Consider the following 20,411-nt stretch of genomic DNA (forward strand, 5'->3'; position numbering starts at 1 on the left):
TTCCAGCTCCAGGGTTATGAAGAATAGTTGAAGTATGTGGTGATGTGTATAGTAGTTTCAGGATTAACAACATAGAACAGGACCTAGCATTTTTGTATTTTTATTTTTAGCATAGATTTCAGCATGTATGTAGATGGAGGTAAAAAGAGTAAGGGAGATTGAAGATGCTGAAAGAGAATAAATATGAACAAAAATGCAGAATAAATTACGGGAGAAATGAGGTGCAGAGGCCTTGGAGAGGAGAGAAATTTCTCCCTTTAGTATGGCTTAGGGGAAAGTGTGTGATTTTACTTTCTGGAAATGTTTTTCTTGTTCCTAATATGATGTCCCTTGTGATTTCTTTTCTTCTTTCAGTTTGTATCATGCCCAGTACTGTTGTAATTTTTATGCCTCTCTCCCGTGCTCATTACATTCACTGTGATCAAATCCATCTTGAAAACATGTTTCCTGTTAATATGCTTTAATAAAAGTTCCCAGCTCTCTTCCATGGATTTCAGGGATACAAATGCTGAGGAACTTCTTTCCCCTGAAATTAATGTCCCTTTTTATTTGTATAATTTAAAAATACACACTTTTTAAAACTTCCTATTTCAACTTTTAATGGAAGAAACTTTTAAATTTAATTTTATATATAAAAACCTTTTAGAATAACTTTGGGCTCATGTATTTATATCCTGTAATTAAATATATATAACATTGCAGGAAAAAATGAACCAATAACTAAGGTCATCATAAGAATCCAGTTTCTGTCTCCTGGCAGTGGAAAAGTCAAATTTTGCAGCATGCTAGCACTCTGACGATCTTAGAATCTAATAATGACATCAGGTGTAGCTAAGAATAACCAAATATACATGTGAAAATAATTGTGTGTGTTGGAATTAGCCTGCTTACTAGAATGATATATATTTGTAAGTGGCAGACTACTTCTTACTCATCTTGTATGTCTTGCCTATAATAGGCATTGCATAACTAATTATTAATTTGAATTCGTTAAACTAAACATCAATATAAGACAATATAGGCAACAACTAGGATAGAAAGAGGAGTATAATCACAATAAGAAGGGAAGAAAGTAAACAACAGAAGTGGTCAGACTGTATGGAAAAAGTGAAATGTGTTGGAGAGTAGGGAAGGAATGTGGAATACAAGGAAGATTTGGTGGGAAGACACTGTAAAAACAACAACAACTTGGAATTTTCCACTAAATACAAAGGATTGGAAAGGAAATTGACACAAATTTTACTTCCTTAATAAGAAAACTTTTTTTGACCATATTAACTCTATGAGTCTTTTCTAGTATATTTTTAACACCTGTATGCTGTTTTAAAAATAATTTAGGAACTTCCCTAGCAGGCCAGTGGTTAAGACTTCACCTTGTCTCTATTATTGTAGAACTGTGTATTTCTTCTTTGGGTAAATGTCTTTAAAAGGATATATTTCTTTACCTTTATTCAAGAAAATAATGTATATTTTTAATACATTTTTTATATATTTAATAATGTAGGATTATTAGAAACACTATATATAAAGTTATGCTACTTTAGTAATTTGTTTTATTATCCTTATTATGGCACTTATAAATTTTTGACCACTTACTAAATCCATAAAGAGAAACATTGTCATAATATTGCATATAATATTCTGTGATTAAATACAATTTAAAGACAGCCATTATAAAATTTTAGTTTTAAGAACTTTGACGTTCCTTAAGAACATGAAAATAAGTATAATTGCAATACATGATAATTCATAACACACCTGTTCCAGGTGGAAAACTTTAAGCTGTATCCTTGTTGTGTATAATTATTATACTTTTTATCCCAAAAGGAATATAGGAAAGCCAAGCACAATTTTAAACTGCTTGCACTCTAGTTTAGGAATTGAAATTATTTGAATTAATTTGGTCTTTATTGTTTGCTTTGTATTTCTTGCTTATTGTAGAAATTTAAAAGGAAATAAATGTCAGTACTTAATCTTTCATATATTTTGCCTCTAAGAGTAATCTTATTTTACGGAATTAATTGTTATAATGCCTAGAGAATGTTCTATCCTAGCTCAGGAGAGAGATCCAGATAAAATGCGACTTCAAAGGTCAAAACAAAGAGACCAGTTTGATTTACCAAGCTTTATTGTGCCATTGTTAACTGTGCCCTCAGCCCAATGACCTGCCTTAACAATATGTATGCATTTTAAATTTTTGTGCAAGCTAATTATAGTGTTATATTATTAATAATATATTGACTGTAAGACCCTGTGCTTATTTTATACAATTTAATTTTCTCAACAGCCCCATTTTATAGAGGAGAAAATTGTTTCTTGTTTAAACAAATTGAGCTAGTAGGCGGCAGGGCCAGCTTCTATCTCAGATATGTCCTGTTCCTAAAGTTAGGCCGTTAACCATTTGGCTGAGCATACTTTGCAGTTCTCTAGAGAGGGAAATGTACAGTAAAAAAATATTTGTTGATCAGTAAAACTGCTTTTGTTTATCATTAGGACTTTCAGACATTTGCTTTCTTGATTTTAATCCCTTGTTCATGTTCATTGTTAATTTTATGAAACATGGGCCTATGTGTTTTGTAAGCAGTATAATTATTTTTCCCAACCAGTTCTGTTTTGCTTTTATTGCTCTTGAATAGGAAGAAAAAAAGAAATTGTGATTTTTTAAATTTTCAAAATGACCAACCTGTCTTGGTAATTACAAACGAAAACCAGAGGATATTTTAAGAAAATATATTTGTTTGGCAGGTGTGACCTAATGGTTAGGGTATTGGCCTGGGGTTAGATAATAAAATTATCTTGAAAAAGTGAATTTCACTTATAAAAATAGTTATTTTATTCCTTAATGATTAAATTGGTATTAAAAAAATCTTTTATTTTTCATGGGAAAGTTGTGAAAAGTGTTATAATTATTTCAATCAAATGTTTAAGTCATTCTTAAGACAAGAATGACAGTTTTAATTTTTTTATTGTCATTTCAGAAAAATCTTAGCATTTCTGAGTGATGGCTAGGTTATACCTATTACTACAAGAAGAGACTTCTCTGAATTTAAATCTTTCAAATAAATGTTTGTCCTAAAGAAGAAAACACATATTGTGTAAGGAATATTTGCCTTCTGTTTCTGGAATTTTGCTCTCTCATTTGACATTATATGATTTTCTTAATGTTTCTATAATTACTTTTTTAGTGTATTTTGGGATCTCTACTGTGCAGCTCCAGAAAGACGGGAAACATGTGAACATTCAAGTGAAGCAAAAGCCTTCCATGATTACGTAAGTTTCTATACAGTTTTACCAAGCTATATTGTCAGTTTTGTTTTTAACCACTGTTCTTGAAAAATATATTGGACCTTCCATTTTTTTCCTTTGGTACTTAAGGAATTAGTGTTTTTTTCTTGGGAAATAGGCTTATCACTTTAAAAGTGAAACACAAATGGATGTGTGAGTCTTGTTGAAGAAGCTTAGGGCAAGAGAGTAGTCCTAACTTCAGGCTATTAGAGGTGTTTCTTACCTTTAAGTGTGCTTGATTTGTGTAATTGCCTATATATAAAAATTAAGTAGTAATTATTCCACAAAAAAGTCATCATAAGAATGTTATAAAAGTTCTTCTTCTGCATTTCCATTAAAAAATATATAGAAGTATTACATTATTCTTTTTACAACTTTGAGTTACATTATTATAAGGCTAAATATCCACTCACTGAATTCAGTTCCATAAGTAAATTTAATGTGAATTAAAGGAAATACAAGATAAGAGAGCAAAAATGTCTGGACAAAAAATGAAAATATGAACTTTTTGTTAAGTTCTTCAGGGCCGTGGACTATCTGTGACAAGGTGATGGATGTATATTGAGTGTTTTTAAAGAAGAATTATAAATGTGATCTTAGAGAATTGATGGCACAAGGAAGCAGAATTGTAAAAGAAAGGTGGAAGGCAGGGGGAGTAGGTCTTCTTCAGGGAAAAGTGGCATTTAATAATGGCAAGACTGTTTTGTTTTTAAAATTTATTTGTTTGGCTGCACTGCACTGGGTCTCAGTTTCAGAACTACAGGACCCTCAGTCTTCATTGTGGTATGTGGGATCCCTTAGTTACGTCATGCTAAATCTTAGTTGTGGCATGTGGGATCTAGTTTCATGACCAGGGATCAAACCTGGGGCTGCTGCAGTGGGAGCTCGGAATCTTAGCCTCTGGATCACCTGGGAAGTTTCAGTGAGACGGTGCTTTAAAGGGGCTAGGAAAACACTGTTTGCAGAACTGACCATAAGACACGCAGACTGAGTTTGGGATGGAGGAAAACCAGTTTCCTTAGTTTAGAGGAAGTGGAATTAGGCCTGGAGCCTGAGGAAATATCGATTTTAAGTACCTAAAAATTTATCAGAGGGATGCATGTTTAGTTGGTGAAAGAGTGGCATCATTCTGTGTAAATACCCTTTAAAACCAGAACCAGGCCTCAAAAAGGAAAAGGAACTTCTTCTTCCAAAGGAAGTACTTCAGTCCTACACTGGAGAGTGGAAATAGCCAGAATTATAACCCCAAACATAGCACAAGGAAGGGTATGCAAACTTCAGTGAGAATCTTGGGCATCTGACAGGGACTGTGTAATACTTTAAACGTGTACTAAACTGATTAAAGTGAGACTGCCTGTGATTACTTCATCGGATATTGATTGTACTCATAAAGCTTGCTGTGTGCTAAACACTAGCTCTTGGGGACAAGGTGAGTAAAAGGGATGGTGCTGCATATAAAGAAAAAGCGCAGAAAAGGCAGGTAAGACAGGGCCCAGGACATGGCATTTATTTGAACAATCTGATTCTCCTTTTTCACCCTTGGGGTAATGGCTGTAAAGGAAAACAGAGACTCAACCATGAAGAGTGTGAAGATTCTGGCTAGAGTAAGATACTCATCTCATCTGTCTCTTACATCAAGAAAGACATGCCTAGATTTGGCCTGCCCTTAATGGCATAATTTTGACAACTAGATGGTGTTAGAGAGTACCAGTGTTCTGCTGTAAATGACATATAGTATTTATGGATCTACATCTTAAGAAATCAATTATATAAGCATTTTTTCAAAATCCCATCGTATAGAAAGCTGCAACCGTCTATTCACCGTGGAGACCTTAAAAGGAGCACTGAACTAATTAGTATCTCCTTCTTGGAAGCATTAGATGAATCACCGTTGTCATTGCCTTAGCCATTATCATCATAATCATTCTGCATTCATAAGGCATTTTTTCAATATTTCAGAGAGTACTCACACTTGTTAACTTTAGAAGCCCACTTAAATATTTCAAGGTTTTTGAAAACAAGCAATGACCAGAGGTAGGAGTGAAATTAGAGTAGATTTTATAGGAAGAATAACTCTTCCTCATTTAATTTGGTCCCAAGAAAATGTAGTTTAGAAAAAATTCAGCATTTGGATTTTGCAATTTGTTATCGGTTAGCACACGTTTTATCAGGTGTTTCATAATTTTATCTTAAACATTAGTTTTAAGAGACTTGATTTCTTAGATGGAATTTTTATTATACCTTTGGTGGCTCAGAGGTTAAAGCGTCTGCCTGGAATGTGGGAGACCTGGGTTTGATCCCTGGGTCAGGAAGATCCCCTGGAGAAAGAAATGGCAACCCATTCCAGTACTCTTGCCTGGAGAATCCCATGGAGGGAGGATCCTGGTAGGCTACAGTCCATGGAGTTGCAGAGTCGGACACGACTTCACTTTCACTTTCACTTTCAAGTCAATTTACTTTAATAGAAATACATCTCTAATTAATGGTAATACATCTCAATTTTTTTAAATGGAGGTTGCTGTAAAGGTAGAGTTTGGCTTGTGTAATTTTATATTGCAATTGGATTTTTAGAAATGTTTGTTTCCTGTAGCACACTTTTATGGTAATTTTTGTGGCTGCGATTTCCTAAATTCTTAATAGTAGACAATTTCTGAATTATCAACATGATTCATGTTTAAGGTGTAGATGAAGTTTGAAAGACTCAGGGAAAAAACAGGAACAAGAACAAACAGATTTTGGTAAAATTCTGTCATGTTATATTGTTATATTAGAGTCCATTGGGAACCATTTTAGAATAATGATTAATATATATACCCACTGAACTCAAGGTAGTTCTCAAAGAAACATTCTTAAAAATATTTTATTTATTAGCTGCGTTTTTAGAATAAAAAAATACTTGTATGTGTAAATTCTTTTTTTTTTTAACAGATTTTCAGATTTATTTTTTTTTTCATACATGATATTATACATGTTTCAATGCTATTCTCCCAAATCTCCCCACCCTCTCCCTCTCCCACAGAGTCAATAAGACTGATCTATACATCGGTGTCTCTTTTGCTGTCTCGTACACAGGGTTATTGTTACCATCTTTCTAAATTCCATATATATGTGTTAGTATACTGTATTGGTGTTTTTCTTTCTGGCTTACTTCACTCTGTATAATAGGTTCCAGTTTTATCCATCTCATTCGAACTGATTCAAATGTATTCTTTTTAATGGCTGAGTAATACTCCATTGTGTATATGTACCAGAGCTTTCTTATCCATTCAATAGCCAGGACATGGAAGCAACCTAGATGCCCATCAGAAGATGAATGGATATGTGTAAATTCTGATATGTTTTAAAAGTCCTGTTATTTTATAGTCTTCACTTATCTATGAGATTGAATGGATAATGAAAGAATAAATTACTTTTTAAAAAGATATAGTGGAGGCATAATGTAAATTATGAATAATCCTTTTAATTAAAAAATAAGTTAAAATGTTAAAAGTGGTTATCTTTTGACATTGGGATTATGTGTGGTTTTAATTTTTATCTATATATTTCTGTATTTTCCAAGTATCTATAGTTAATTTTATATTCAAGAAAGTTACTGTAAAGTAGATCAAATTTCACCTTACAGTGAGTTCTAATCTTCTAAAATTAGAAAAAAAAACCCAGTAAATTTGAAGTGGTCATATGTTTTCATGTCACCATGTTATAGTCATAAGCATATGTAGTACTTCCCATTAAGAACTTTTTTTTTTTGGTAAATACACATACTAAAAGAGAGATAGGTAAAGTGAATAGATGTTATTTTGAGCCATTCTATAATTCTAATAACTTTTTTGATAATAATTATCCCAGAAAATTTTTTTGACTTTTGGTTTTTAACTTTTTTTGATTTGTCTTCTAACCATTGCCTGTTTAAGAATATGGATTTTTGTCGTTGTATCATTTTATTTGCAAAATAATTATAGATGCAGTGTTAATTAATATCTCTTTATTTTAAAAAATTCACCCTGTTCATACTTACTGTGAGAAAAATAAAAAAAAGAGAGGAAGCATTTAAATGAGTAAAATTTTTATCTTCTTGCATTTATATTTTAAGATAACATTATTTACAATCTGTATGGAGTACCAACTGTAAAATAAGTATACCTTTAGAAATCAGCAGTTAATAGTGTGTAGGAATGTACTTTTGGATGACAAAGCTGTAAAAAACACAAGAAAATGATTACTGTATTTGTCAGGACAATGAGAGGTAGACAGGGGTTCTGATAGAAATGGGGCTTGTGGCCTGGGCTTCTGAGATGGCGGTGGTTACTTTATAATAACCATATGTTTGCTTTATAAAATTACATAGTGCCACAAATTTATTTTGTATGGCTTCTTATACTTTTTATTTTAAAGTAACAAGATTTTAGATCAGTTATAATAATTAACTTTAGAAAAAGAATGAGCACCGTCATTTCTAATGTGTTTCCAGGCATTGCTATAGTTCATCCTTGAGAACTGATGGAGAAAATGTAGGGATGGTTTCCACATAAACCTGTGTTTGTTTTTTCTCTTCTGTGACAGATTCTATGAAGTGTGTCACCTGTTGATTTTTCTAGAGGGGAGTACAGAATAAGATCAGAAATGTTGGAGGAAAATTTAGTAATTAAGAACTTATTTTGTAAGAAAAGAGAGATTTTAGGATGATTATTTTGGAGATATCTTGCTTGGCCTGTTAGCCTGTTGTTTTTAACCTAAGTGAAAACCAGGTTTATCTAAATATAAAATTATTATTATGCACATACAATATTATCATTGAAAAGGAAACCATCATTTCAATGATTATAAGTAGTACCTGCTCTCTTATAAAGTTTATTGGACTAGATTTCCTTTTCTCCCCATTAGTATGTTTTTATTTCACTCTGAAATTTCAGGCAATGCTTTCATGTGGAGCTAATTAATGTTTACTGAATTTTTATTCCTGATACAGCCTAACATAGAATTGTTTTGTTTAATAATTTATTTCTGCTTTCATTTATTTCCAAAATATTTAGCAAAAATGTCAATGTATGCCACTAAACTTTTAACTAAAAACATACACAGTGATTATAATTTTAGTTCTTTGGTATGGATAGAAAATTCCTTAATTGTCCTAAAGCAAAGATAGAGCCAAAATATATTATTGCTTTAGTAATGTGATGGTAATGACATTGCATTATTACAATGAACTCTGAGAGCACAGAAAATTAGACCCATTCTTTCCCTGGGTCTGTCAAATAATAGATGTTCAATAAATATCCACAGATTGAAGTAGTCTGTTAATTGGTAAACTGGAAATATTTCAAATCATTCAACTGTTTAGGTAAAGTGATAGGCTTGAGTTATAATTGTTGATAAAATGTGGCTGGTTTTTGTATTCTTACCTAAGAGAGTGTTTGTAACATCTGAAAAAAATTATGTTACAGGTTTGTAGAGATGGGGTAGTTTTTTTTAATGGTATAAAAACACCTACTATGTACATAAAATAATAGGAGAAGAATATTTTGTATGTTAGAAAGTTTTCTTTTTTTTTTTTTTTACAGATAATTACATATTATTTAGGAAAATACTTGTGTAGAAACTACTGTAGAGAGTTAGATGCATTCTTTGCCATGATCCTATAATATCCTCTGTGCATCTCCTGAATGTCCCTATATATTAGATTTTCGTAATAGGATGTTTACTCTAATAATTTGTAAACTTCCTCAGGGAATAGACTTTGTCTTATTTATCTTTTTCATTCTTTCTGTCCAGCAGGGTGCCTGACAGGAGATGTTCAAATCATGTTTTATGTTTATATAAATGAATGACTAAAATATTATCTAATAAGTATTTATCACTTCTTATTTTAATATAACTGAATACGTAGTTGCAAGGAGGTCATTTAGTGCTACTTTTACTCACTTTATTTTTTTTTTTTTTTTTTTTACTCCGTCATCCTGAAGACACGGCCGAGGCGTCTCTATCGCACGCGCCGCCCAGACACAGACAGGAAGAGCCACTTTATATTTTGAAACAAATTGAGATAAAATGGCAGGTTGTAAAGAAATAAGTGAATCAGAGCAGGTAGCAGAGGCTTTATAATCTTGGGAGGCATGGCTCTAGGGAATGTAGTGGTGAACAAAACACATATAGTTCCCACACTCATGGCAAAAGAGACCTTCTCTCAAGAAGTTTGAAGTACCACATTTTAAAATATATGTAGAGATAGCATTATATTGCTAGACTCATCAAAATTTATAGATATGTAAGAATATGGAGAGAAATAGAATATGGAGAATAAATACACATAACTTTTGATATATATTCAATTTTGGCATATAGTAGAAATAATTAGTAAATGCTCAGATGGATGAATAGTCTCACTTTGGACCATAATTCTCCTAGACAGTACATGTAAACTAGAGTTCTTGATAGACTAGGAACAAATAAAGTTATATTTTAAATCCATTAAGATGATAAAAACTGTCAAAACAGGGATTATATTTGTAGTTCTCTAGTATGAATAGATGATTCCTTAATTGTCCTAAAACAAAGATCAAGCCAAAATATACTTGTCAGTCAATACTAGTAGCTGTTCAGCTCAACGGGTAGGGACACACAGCTTCCACATCAGCAGAGACGGAAGGCTAACTGTACTGTGCCTTTTTTTTTTTTTTTTTTAATTTATTTGTTTTATGTCAGGGACTTGATCATGGGCTGATTTGGTATCTGTCGGGATCTTGGAACCACTTCCCCACAGATACCAAAGGACCACTGTAATGAGATTCATTATTTGCTGTATTCTTTTTAAACATTTAAAACTGTTTATATTGTGTTGGAGTATAGTTGATTAACAAACAATGTTGTAATGGTTTCCGGTGAACAGTGAAGGGACACATCCATACATATAGATGTATCCATTTTCTCCAAACTCCCCTCCCATCCAGGTTGCCACATAACATTGAGCAGAGTTCTACGTGCTATATAGTAGGTCATTGTTGGCTATCCATTTTAAATATAGCCGTGTGTGCATATCCATCCCAAACTCCATAACTGTTCCTACACCCCCCGCATCCTCCCCCTGGCAACCATAAGTCCGTTCTCTTAAGTCTGTGAGCCTCTTTCTGTTTTGTAAGTTCATTTGTATCATTTCTTTTTAGATCCCATATGTAAAGGGTGTCATATGATATTTTTCCTTCTGTGTCTGACTTAATTCACTCAGTATCACACTCTCTAGGTCCATCCATGTTGCTGCAAATTTTTGCCTTATTCTTATTGGCCATACTGTTTCTGCTCTTGTTTTCATTTCCTGTAGGATTAAGTTTAATATCTCTTGCCAAATACAAGTGGTATAAACCAGCTTATATTCTTTATAGCACAACATAAGTTGATTATTTTGTTCTGTTTTTGTGCAAGCTGTGTTGATTTGAAGAATCATATTCACCACTTTACCTGTGAGGTGTGTATGTGTTCTCAACTCGTCCTTGGGCATAGGATGGCTTCTGGGGGGTATCTAAGTACTGCTAAGAGCTATCAGATATTCTCCCTGTTACTTTTGATCCTGAGATTTCCTGTAGGGCAATATGTTACTTCAGTCATTCAGTGGTAAATATGCATAACAGAAGACAATCAGGGAAACTATAAACGCATTGGGGAAGAATTCTACTTTACCTAATCTCTTAGAATTATTTACTGCGTTATATAGAGAGATACAGGGTGCTGGTGGCTCAGTTGGTAAAGAATCTGCCTGCAATGCAAGAGACCCAGGTTTGATTCCTGGGTCGGGGAGATCCTATAGAGAAGGAAATGACAGCTCACTCCAGTATTCTTGCCTGGGACATCCTATGGACAGAGGAGCCTGGCAGGCTATAGTTCATAGGGTCACAAGAGTCAGAGATGACTTAGCGACTAAACCACCATATAGACATAAATTTCAAAAAAAGATAAGTGAAGAAGTTAATATGGAAAAGAGGTAAAACAGCAGAGCAGATCTGACTTCGTAGTTTGTTTCACTGTGAAAAATAATGTATTGTTTCATCAAAGTATGTTGTTTCATGGATTCATCTTAGGCCCTTTTCCTCCCACTGATTTTATTAAAGTCTAATTTCTGGTGAATATGGAAAAATGAAGATGGAAAGGCCTTAATTAACTGTTTTTGAGGCAGATGTTGCACTGCCTGTGATTATGTTGCCAATAGCATCATAACATAAATGACAGAAATATGATACTCTTTCAAAAGTAGCATGCATATCAAACTTTCTATTAGAGATTTGAAACTCATAAATTTATTTTGGAGATTTTTGAAAAACTGGCTGATGTTGAAATAATGCTAGGGATGTTTAAGGAATGGTAAGAAGACCTGTTTGACCAGAGTAGAAAAATCAAACTCAAGATCAATGCTTCGCTAACAGATGGTAGCATTTTAAAACTCTCAGTCATCTTTTGCAGTGGTTTCATGCTGAGTTCCCTGGCCTTCGGGGTGCAGTGGAAGGACCATTGCAGGTGCCTAGGAGCAAGAGTGAGAGAATCCTGCCAGAAGGTCCTTGGCTTCCTCTGTGTTAACCAGAGGAGCTCAGTTTTCACCTATTCCTAGTTTCTTATATTTTCTCTTTCTTACTAAACGGAACTCCGGTTTAACTAGTTACTTATGCTATAAATGAATCTTCTTTTATTTTTATTGGTATATAGTTGATTTACAATGTTGTGTTCCTGCTGTATAGCAAAGTGAATCAGCTCTGTGTATACATGTATCACTTTTTTTTTTAATATCCTTCCCATTCAGGTCACTACAGAGCACTGAGTAGAGTTTCCTGTTCTGTTCGGTGTTTTCTCATCACTTTTCTATTTTCTGCGTGGTATCAATAGTGTATATGTGTCAGTCCCAGTCTCCTGATTCTTCCTACTCCATCTATCTCCTTTCCCCTCTTCGTGTACATGTTTGTTCTCTATGTTTTTGTCTCTATTTCTACTTTGCAAATAAGATCTATACCATTTTTCTAGATTCTAAATATATGTTAATGTGCAATATTTGTTTTTCTCTTTCTGACTTACTCTGTATGACAGTCTCTAGGTCCATCCACATCTCTGCAAATGTTTTGCTCCTTTTTTTATGGCCAAGTAATGTTCCATTGAATATATGTACCATTTGTTCTTTATCCATTCCTCTGTTGATGGGCATTTAGGTTGCTTCCATGTCTTGGGCTTCCCCAGTGGCTCAGTGGTAAAGAAACCGCCTGTAATGCAGGAGACACGGTTTTGATCCCTGGGTTGGGAAGATTCCCTGGAGGAGAACATGGCAACCCACTCCAGTATTCTTGTCTGGAGAATCCCATGGATGGAGGAGCCTAGCAGGCTACAGTCAGTAGGGTTGCAGAGTTGAACCTGACTGAGCATGTATGTCTTCCTGGCTATCGTCAGTAGTACCACAGTGAACGTTGAGGTACATATGTCCTTTTGAATTATGGTTTCTTCTTGGTATGTGCCCAGTAGTGGGATTGCTGGGTCATACGGTAGATCTTTTTCAGGTTTTTAAGGAACCTGCATACTGTTCTCCACAGTGGCTATATCAATTTACTTTCCCACCAGCATATAAGAGGATTCCCTTTTCTCCACACCCTCTCTAGAATTTATGGTTTGTAGAGATTTTTGGTTGATGGCCATTCTGACTAGTATGAGGTGATACTTCATTGTAGTTTTGATTTGCATTTCTATAATAATTTGGAGAAGGAAATGGAAACCCACTCCAGTATTCTTGCCTGGAAAATCCTATGGACACAGGAGGCTGGTGGGCTACAGTCCATGGGGATCTCAAGAGTCGGACATGATTTAGCGACTAACCCCATGATAATTTGCAATGTTGAACATCTTTTTGTGTGTTTGTTGGCCATCTGTATGTCTTCTTTGTATAAATGTCTGTTTAGGTATTCTGCCTACTTTTTGATTGGGTTGTTTGCTGTTTTAATATTGAGCTTTATGGGCTGTTTGTATATTTTGGAGATTAATCTGTTGTCAGTTGCTTTGTTTGCAAATGTTTTCTCCCATTCTGAAGCTTATCTTTTCACCTTTAAATGAATCTTCTTTTAATCACCTTTTTAAATAAAAAACTTTATAAAAGGTTGAAAACTGCTTATTTGGCCTGACCTAGTTATTTTACTGTTTATCTGTTTACGATACATAAAAAACTTGGTACGTACCCAGAGACGACATCTTTCAGTTACGTCTGAATCTTTGTGACCCCATGGACTGCAGCACATCAGGCTTCCCTGTCAATCACCATCTCCTGGAGCTTGCTCAAACTCATGTCCATCAAGTTAGTGATGCCATCCAACCATCTCATACTCTGTCATCCCCTTCTTCTGCCTTCAATCTTTTCCAGCATCAGGGTCTTTAGAGACATAAAGGATATGGTATACCATTGTTTAAAAATGGAGTGAGGTTTCGCTGGGAAAACTCAGGTTTTCCAAATTTTAATTGAGTACTCTTTCAACCTTTCTGGATGAAAGTTTTGTTCTGTCTACTCAAGAGTCATTTTTTTAAAAGCATATTCAGAAAACAGTAAATTCTATTTTAGGACAGTTAATCTGAGGGCATGTGTAAGAAGAGCAGAAAAGGGGAAAGGGCTAATGGCAAAGACTGTGAGGAGGCTATCCTAATAGTCTTGATGTCAGCTGAAAAGCCCTTGAATGAGGGTGGTAGCAAATGAAATGGAAAATTGAGAATGAAAATGAAGAATTAAAAAGTTGAGATTGTCTAGTTGTAAGCATTGAGGAAGAAAGAAATTTTAAAAATAATTTGTAAAATTATTTAAAAATAACATGACTGATTTACTGAGACTTGTGATACTGTTATCAGAAATCTGAAATTTGGAAGGAAGAAAGAAGGTTCAGTTATAAATGTGAGTTAAATTAACGAGGGAATAAGGGTAAAATAAAAATAGAGTCCTGGTGATAGAACTTTGGAAAGAAATACTTTTAGGGGGTGACAGAAAGGCTAGCATTAAGACAGAGGAAAAATACGATATGATGAGAGGTGAACACTTATCACACTAGCCAGTCAGGCTTAGATGGCTTGAGTGGTGTGTACTTTAAACCCAGTAAATTCACCAGATCTGTTCCCTGTTGCTGGATGTGTCCAATGTGAACTCTATCCTAGAGCAGCTAATACAATGTGTTGGTATTAAGGTACTATCTTGAGTTCCCAAGATATTCAAAAGTTGTTTATGGTTTTTGAAGCAAGACTCGAGACTCCTACTATGTCAAATGCCTGGATGATTTTTATAGGCTACAGTTTCATTTTAGAAAGAAGTCATGTATTGTGAAGGGGAGAAAGTAGATTCAAGTTTGGAGAAGAACTAGGTGGACTTAAATGCTCTATGGCTTCTTCCAGAAGGTTTTTAAACTTAGATTATCTAATAGGTAGGGAAACCCCAATATATTAGCCTGCCTTCTTTGTTTGCAGCTTTGCTTTAGTAAACCTGTGTTGACTTGCCTGTTAAATAAAGATCAGTAAAAATTCTCATACCTTAGGGAGGTAGGCATACATGAAGACTGTAGAAGTCCATTACATTCAATTTGGTGGTCTAGTGGCTTGTACTTAATTAGCACTCAGTTTCTGATGAAAGAATATGCTTTCTCCAGGCATGCTATTTCTTTTTTAGTACTTCTCTTTTTTTTGGCTGTGCTGGATCTTCGTTGCTTTGCACAGGCTTTCTCTAGTTGTGCCAAGTGGAGGCTACTCTTGTTGCCGTGTGTGGACTTCTCACTGCGGTGGCTTCTCTTGTTGGGGAGCAGGTTCTCTAGCTGTGTGGGCTTCAGTAGTTGCGGCACACAGGCTCTGGGGGCACAGGCTCAGCGGTTGTGGCCCATGGGCTTAGTTGCTCTGCAGCATGTGGAATCCTGGATCAGAGATCCAGGATCAGGGATCAAACCCATGGCTCTTGCATTAGCAGGAGGACTCCTTATGCACTGCACCACTAGGGAACTCCTAGCATCTGTTTCTAAACTATGTGTCCCAACTTCCATGGAAACTTTGTATCGCTACTCATACATGATCCGTTTGATATTTCTTCTTTCTTTCCTCTGATAATTACCCTGTTTGTCACCTTATCCCTCTTCCTGATTATCATCGTTTCTTTGTCAGCCGTAAGAGAGAGATGAAAAGAGAAAATGAAGAAAAATATTTCAGAGCTGAAATTATAATTTTTTATTATGGACAAAAGCTCAAATATATAAAGGGAATGGGGAAATGTCTTTAGATATCAAGAAAGAACTCCTTTATTGCTTACAATAGTATATCTTAATTTAATGTGTATTAGAAATTATGGGCATAACTTCCATATGAATTTTTCATCAACATGTAACCACATAACCCGACTAACTTCCTCTTTGCTCTAACCTGCAATATCCCCATGAAGAAACATTGGAAACTTGTAAGTTAAATCTGGAGACCTGTTCCATCACAGGCCACCTGCCTGCATACTCTCTGTCTTTTCCAGACCTTGAGTATAACATTTGACTTTTTCTTCCCATTTTCCTTTGTCAATTTTTTTCTCCCACAGTGCCTGCTCTCTTTTTTTATGTCTAGAATTTTGATTTTATTCACTACAGAGACATACAGGAAGTAACAAAACAGACACCGGGGAGTTTGCAGAGACTTTGGAATCTTAGCAAGATTTTGTTTGAAATATAAATGGAACTTACCTGGTTTTACCTCCAAGACCACATTCCTGATTATTTATTTCTTTATTTAAGGAGTTGTTGGAAAAGTGGAGTGGGTAGGGGTATTTTAAATCTCTTATTTGGGAATCATTCTCCTCTCTTGACTGAATGAGAGCTCCTCCTTCAAGTTCAGAGCAAGGATTGAGCTGGCACCATTGCCTGGTTCTTTAGAACTCGTGGTATCCTTGGACACCTCTTGCTTTCCAAGAGGTCTCTCTGAAAGGGCAGAATAAATAAGGATGCTACTTTCCTAGCTGACCCTCAAAGCTTCTCCTCCTGGGTCTTCTGCTGCCTTTTAATGCTAAATTTTCCATCATCTTGTCTACTTGCTGGGATTTTCAGGCTAATACTACCTTTGAGAGTAACTAAGCTTTTGTGTTCTTAATGCATGTTTAGGCTTGCCAGTGAGATTTAACATCAGGCATTACTGTGAGGGAAGCTTTCTGCTTTTTGTTACTGTAGCTCCTGTCAGTCACTTGTATCCCATTTCTGTGTTTTCCCATGTCCAAGTTGTGCATCCAGTTGGATCATCTACAGAGTTCTTCTGTCTTATCTGAGAAATGTTCATTTCTAGAACAAAAATGATTGGTTCCCTTGCTCAGGGACCCACTTGCTCAGATCATCAGTTTTTCAGATACTATCTGAATAAACTCTCAGCCTCCTTTCTCAAATTTAAATTCTGTTGAACAGTGGTCAACTTTAACAGTTTCCATCAGAGGGAAAAGGTAGGCTTTCATCTTATAATATCCTTGCTTCTGCCTTTGCAAGTGCTCCTGTCATTCAGGATAAAAGTCACATTCTGCCTCTTTAGTGAGGACTTTTCCTAATTACTGTGACCTTAGTAAATTGTCCACTTTATCAATTTAAAATATGAGGTTGTCTTATTTTTTAAATTCCACATATAAGTGATATCATATAGTATTTGTCTTTCTCTGACTTATTTCACTTAACGTAATACCCTCCAGGTCCATCTGTGTTGTTGCAAATGACACAATCTCATTCTTTTTTATGGCTGACTTGTATACCGTAACTTTCATAATATTGTATATCAACTACATTAAAAGATAAAATATAAGATTGTATATCAGTGCTCTAACCAATTTGTTTTTCACTTAGACAGTGTGACTAAAATATTTTGCCTTTCTTCTTTTTTAAAACAATTTTCATGGAGTTAAAGTAATAGCAAGATTGAATGGAAACAAAAAAATTATCTCAGTAGTTTTTTTTTAATAGTACAAAACCCAGAAGGACTGTTTCCCCTTAGTTTAGCAAGTTTAAGAAATGATAATTATATACAGTTTTCTGTAATTTAAATGTATATGTAATTTTCATTGGGTATTAGTATCTGTCAGGAACAAACAGCACCCCATGTTTTCCTTATTCATATCAGAAAACTCAATTCAGTTCAGTTCAGTCGCTTAGTCGTGTCCGGCTCTTTGCGACCCCTTGGACTGCAGCACACCAGGCTTCCCTGTCCCATCACCAACTCCTGGAACTTGCTCAAACTCATGTCCATCGAGTTGGTGATGCCATCCATCTATCTCATCCTCTGTTGTCCCCTTCTCCTCCTGTCCTCAGTCTTTCCCAGCAGCAGGGTCTTTTTCAGTGAGTCAGTTCTTCATGTGAGGTGGCCAAAGTATTGGAGCTTCAGCTTCAGCATCAGTCCTTCCAATGAATATTCAGGACCAATTTCCTTTAGGATTGACTAGTTTTGTCTCCTTGCAGTCCAAGGGACTCTCAAGAGTCTTCTCCAACACCACAGTTCAGAAACATCAATTCTTCAATGCTCAGCTTTCTTTATGGTCCAACTCTCATATCCATAGCTTTCCATATAGGAAAAACCATGGCTTTGACTAGATGGACCTTTGTCAGCAAAGTAATGTCTCTGCTTTTTAATATGCTGTCTAGGTTGGTCGTAGCTTTTCTTCCAAGGCGCAAGGGTATTTTCATTTCATGGGTGCAATTACCATCTGCAGAGATTTTTGGAGCCCCCCAAAATAAAGTCTGTCACTGTTTCCATTGTTTTCCTGTCTATTTGCCATAAAGTGATGGAACCAGATGCCATTATCTTAATTTTCTGAATGTTGAGTTTTAAGCCATCTTTTTCACTCTCCTCTTTCACTTTCATCAAAAGGCTCTTTAGTTCTTCCCTTTCTGCCATAAGGGTGGTGTCATCTGTGTATCTGAGGTTATTGATATTTCTCCCGGCAGTCTAGCTTGTGCTTCATCCCAGCCCAGCATTTTGCATGATGTATTTGGCATATAAGTTAAATATGCAGCCTTGACGTACTCCTTTCCTGATTTGGAACCAGTCTGTTGTTCCATGTCCAGTGCTAACTGTTGCTTCCTGACCTGCATACAGATTTCTCAGGAGGCAGGTCAGGTGGTCTGGTATTCCCATCTCTTGAAGAATTTTCCACAGTTGGTTGTGATCCACACAGTTCAAGGCTTTGGCATAGTCTAGACAAGCAATAAAGGGAGATGCTTAGAGAACTAGGGTTGATTAATTTAGATTAAACAAAACTCTAGGGATTTTTTTGGTTCAACTGTGATTTCTATAAAACTTATTTTTACTAATAATGGGAGTTAATTAGAAATAAAAAAAGTGAATAATAGATCTTGTCCATAAATATTTGTAGAGAAAAAAGTGTGTGTGTTTTTTTCCCTTGAGTAAATATAAGTAGGTAGTTACTTAATTTGCTGTGTGGTGCTGCTCTCCCCATCTCTCTTTTGGAGAGAGTCAATGAATTGAATCAGAGTTAAATTCAGGATGGTAAACAGTAATTCAGTTTAGACTGTTTATTTCTGTAAATTTTATTTAAAAAGAAAGTTGTTTTTTTTTTTTTCAATGAATCATGCTGAGGATCGACTTTTAAAATAAAGTGTAAGAAATATAAAATTCTACTTAATAAAATTTTCCATGATTCAGCTCTATATAATGAACCAGAAAGGAAGAATGAGAAATAAGACCTTAATATTTAGGAAAGTTCTGAAAATCAGAGATTAATTTATATATTGGACAAGTGATCTAATGCCAACAAAAACTCTTCCATTTAAATATGTAGTTAAACATTGTTCAGATATATTAAAAAATAATTTAAATTATTGTCTCATGAGTTCTTGATATCTCCTTACTTCATTTTAAGTGGAGGAAAAAATTCTCTTTAATCAAACTTTTCCAAAATATTAAAAGTAAATTTATATCATATTGAAATCTTGAAGGAATTGCCATGAGATTTCTCAAATAATATTTTCATTTTCCATGGAAAATAACATGTATCTTATAACACTTTACATGGTCAATGATGTCATTAAAAAATCTGATCATCAGTGCCTATCTGTATGAAATATTTAAATTTTAAATCAGTTAAGGTTTATTTAGTTTTGTCTTATAATCAAAGCATTTAATTTTAAAGGCCTTTGTTGCCATTTTAGCTGGGGTTGAAAGCATGTTTTGACCTCATTGAGCTTAGCCTGCTTACTAAAGATATAAGCAAGATTTCGCAAGCTGATTTACCATGTTTTTTTTCCGGTAGAATTTAGAGTTTAATTTTAGTTGTTTGGATCTTTACAGCTGAGGCCCAGGTATCTTAGAGTCTGAACACACAGCCGTTTCTGCTACTCACAGCCCAAGGTCCTGAATTGCAGAACACACAAGCATTAATAATAAATAAAAAGTGTTATTTATTTATTTATTTATTTATTGGCTACTGAGTTTGGTTTGTTATACAGCAGTAGATAAATGAAGTGAAAGTGTTAGTCGCTCAGTCATGTCCATCTCTTTGTGACCCCGTGGACTGTAGCTTGACAGGCTCCTCTGTCCATGGGATTTCCCAGGCAAGAATACTAGAGTAGGTTGCCATTCCCTTCTCCAGGGGATCTTCTCAACCCAGGGATGGAAAAGCAGTAGATGATCAGAATGTAATTTGATATGTTCTGATACAGAATGCTGCTGTAACAAAGCTAAAAAGTACATGGGAGCAGCCAGTGGGTGAAACCTGGAAGGGATTCATGGTGATGGCTGGTGAGGACTTGAAAGACAGTGATGACAATGGTGTTTGAAGCTGGAAATAAGACCTTTATTATCTAGTGGCAGAAAGTTAAGCAAAACTGTCACCCAGGGTATCATGGAAAATAGGAAGTGTACTTAGTGAACTGATAGATCTGGCAAAGGAGATTTCCAGGCAGAATGTCTCAAGTATTGTCAACTGTTTCTTTTAGCTATATCTCATGAGATATGGATGGAGGAAAATGAGCTTAAAAAAGGAATTCTTGTTTTCAACAATTTGGAGGAAATATAAAGGATTCAGGACAGTTTTCCAGCCTGCAAAAGGTTCTCAAAGTAAGAAGGGGCCTCAAAACAAAGATCACATCCAGAATAAAGTTAGGAAAATGTAGTCTCAAGGCAAAAAT

At 35.0% G+C, this 20,411-nt stretch overlaps 1 protein-coding gene across 5 annotated transcripts in view; it reads left to right on the top strand.

Moving 5' to 3' along the window:
- SSBP2 (single stranded DNA binding protein 2) overlaps positions 1-20,411 on the top strand; it is a 314,481-nt gene that overhangs the window by 107,966 nt on the left and 186,104 nt on the right. For all 5 annotated transcript variants that reach the window (XM_027545691.1, XM_027545690.1, XM_027545693.1 and 2 more), the window contains exon 4: positions 3,186-3,270. In XM_027545691.1, coding sequence (XP_027401492.1) covers positions 3,186-3,270 — 85 coding nt within the window. The remainder of the gene's footprint in view (positions 1-3,185; positions 3,271-20,411) is intronic.

Source organism: Bos indicus x Bos taurus, chromosome 7 (assembly GCF_003369695.1).
Source record: "Bos indicus x Bos taurus breed Angus x Brahman F1 hybrid chromosome 7, Bos_hybrid_MaternalHap_v2.0, whole genome shotgun sequence".
Lineage (NCBI taxonomy): Eukaryota > Metazoa > Chordata > Mammalia > Artiodactyla > Bovidae > Bos > Bos indicus x Bos taurus.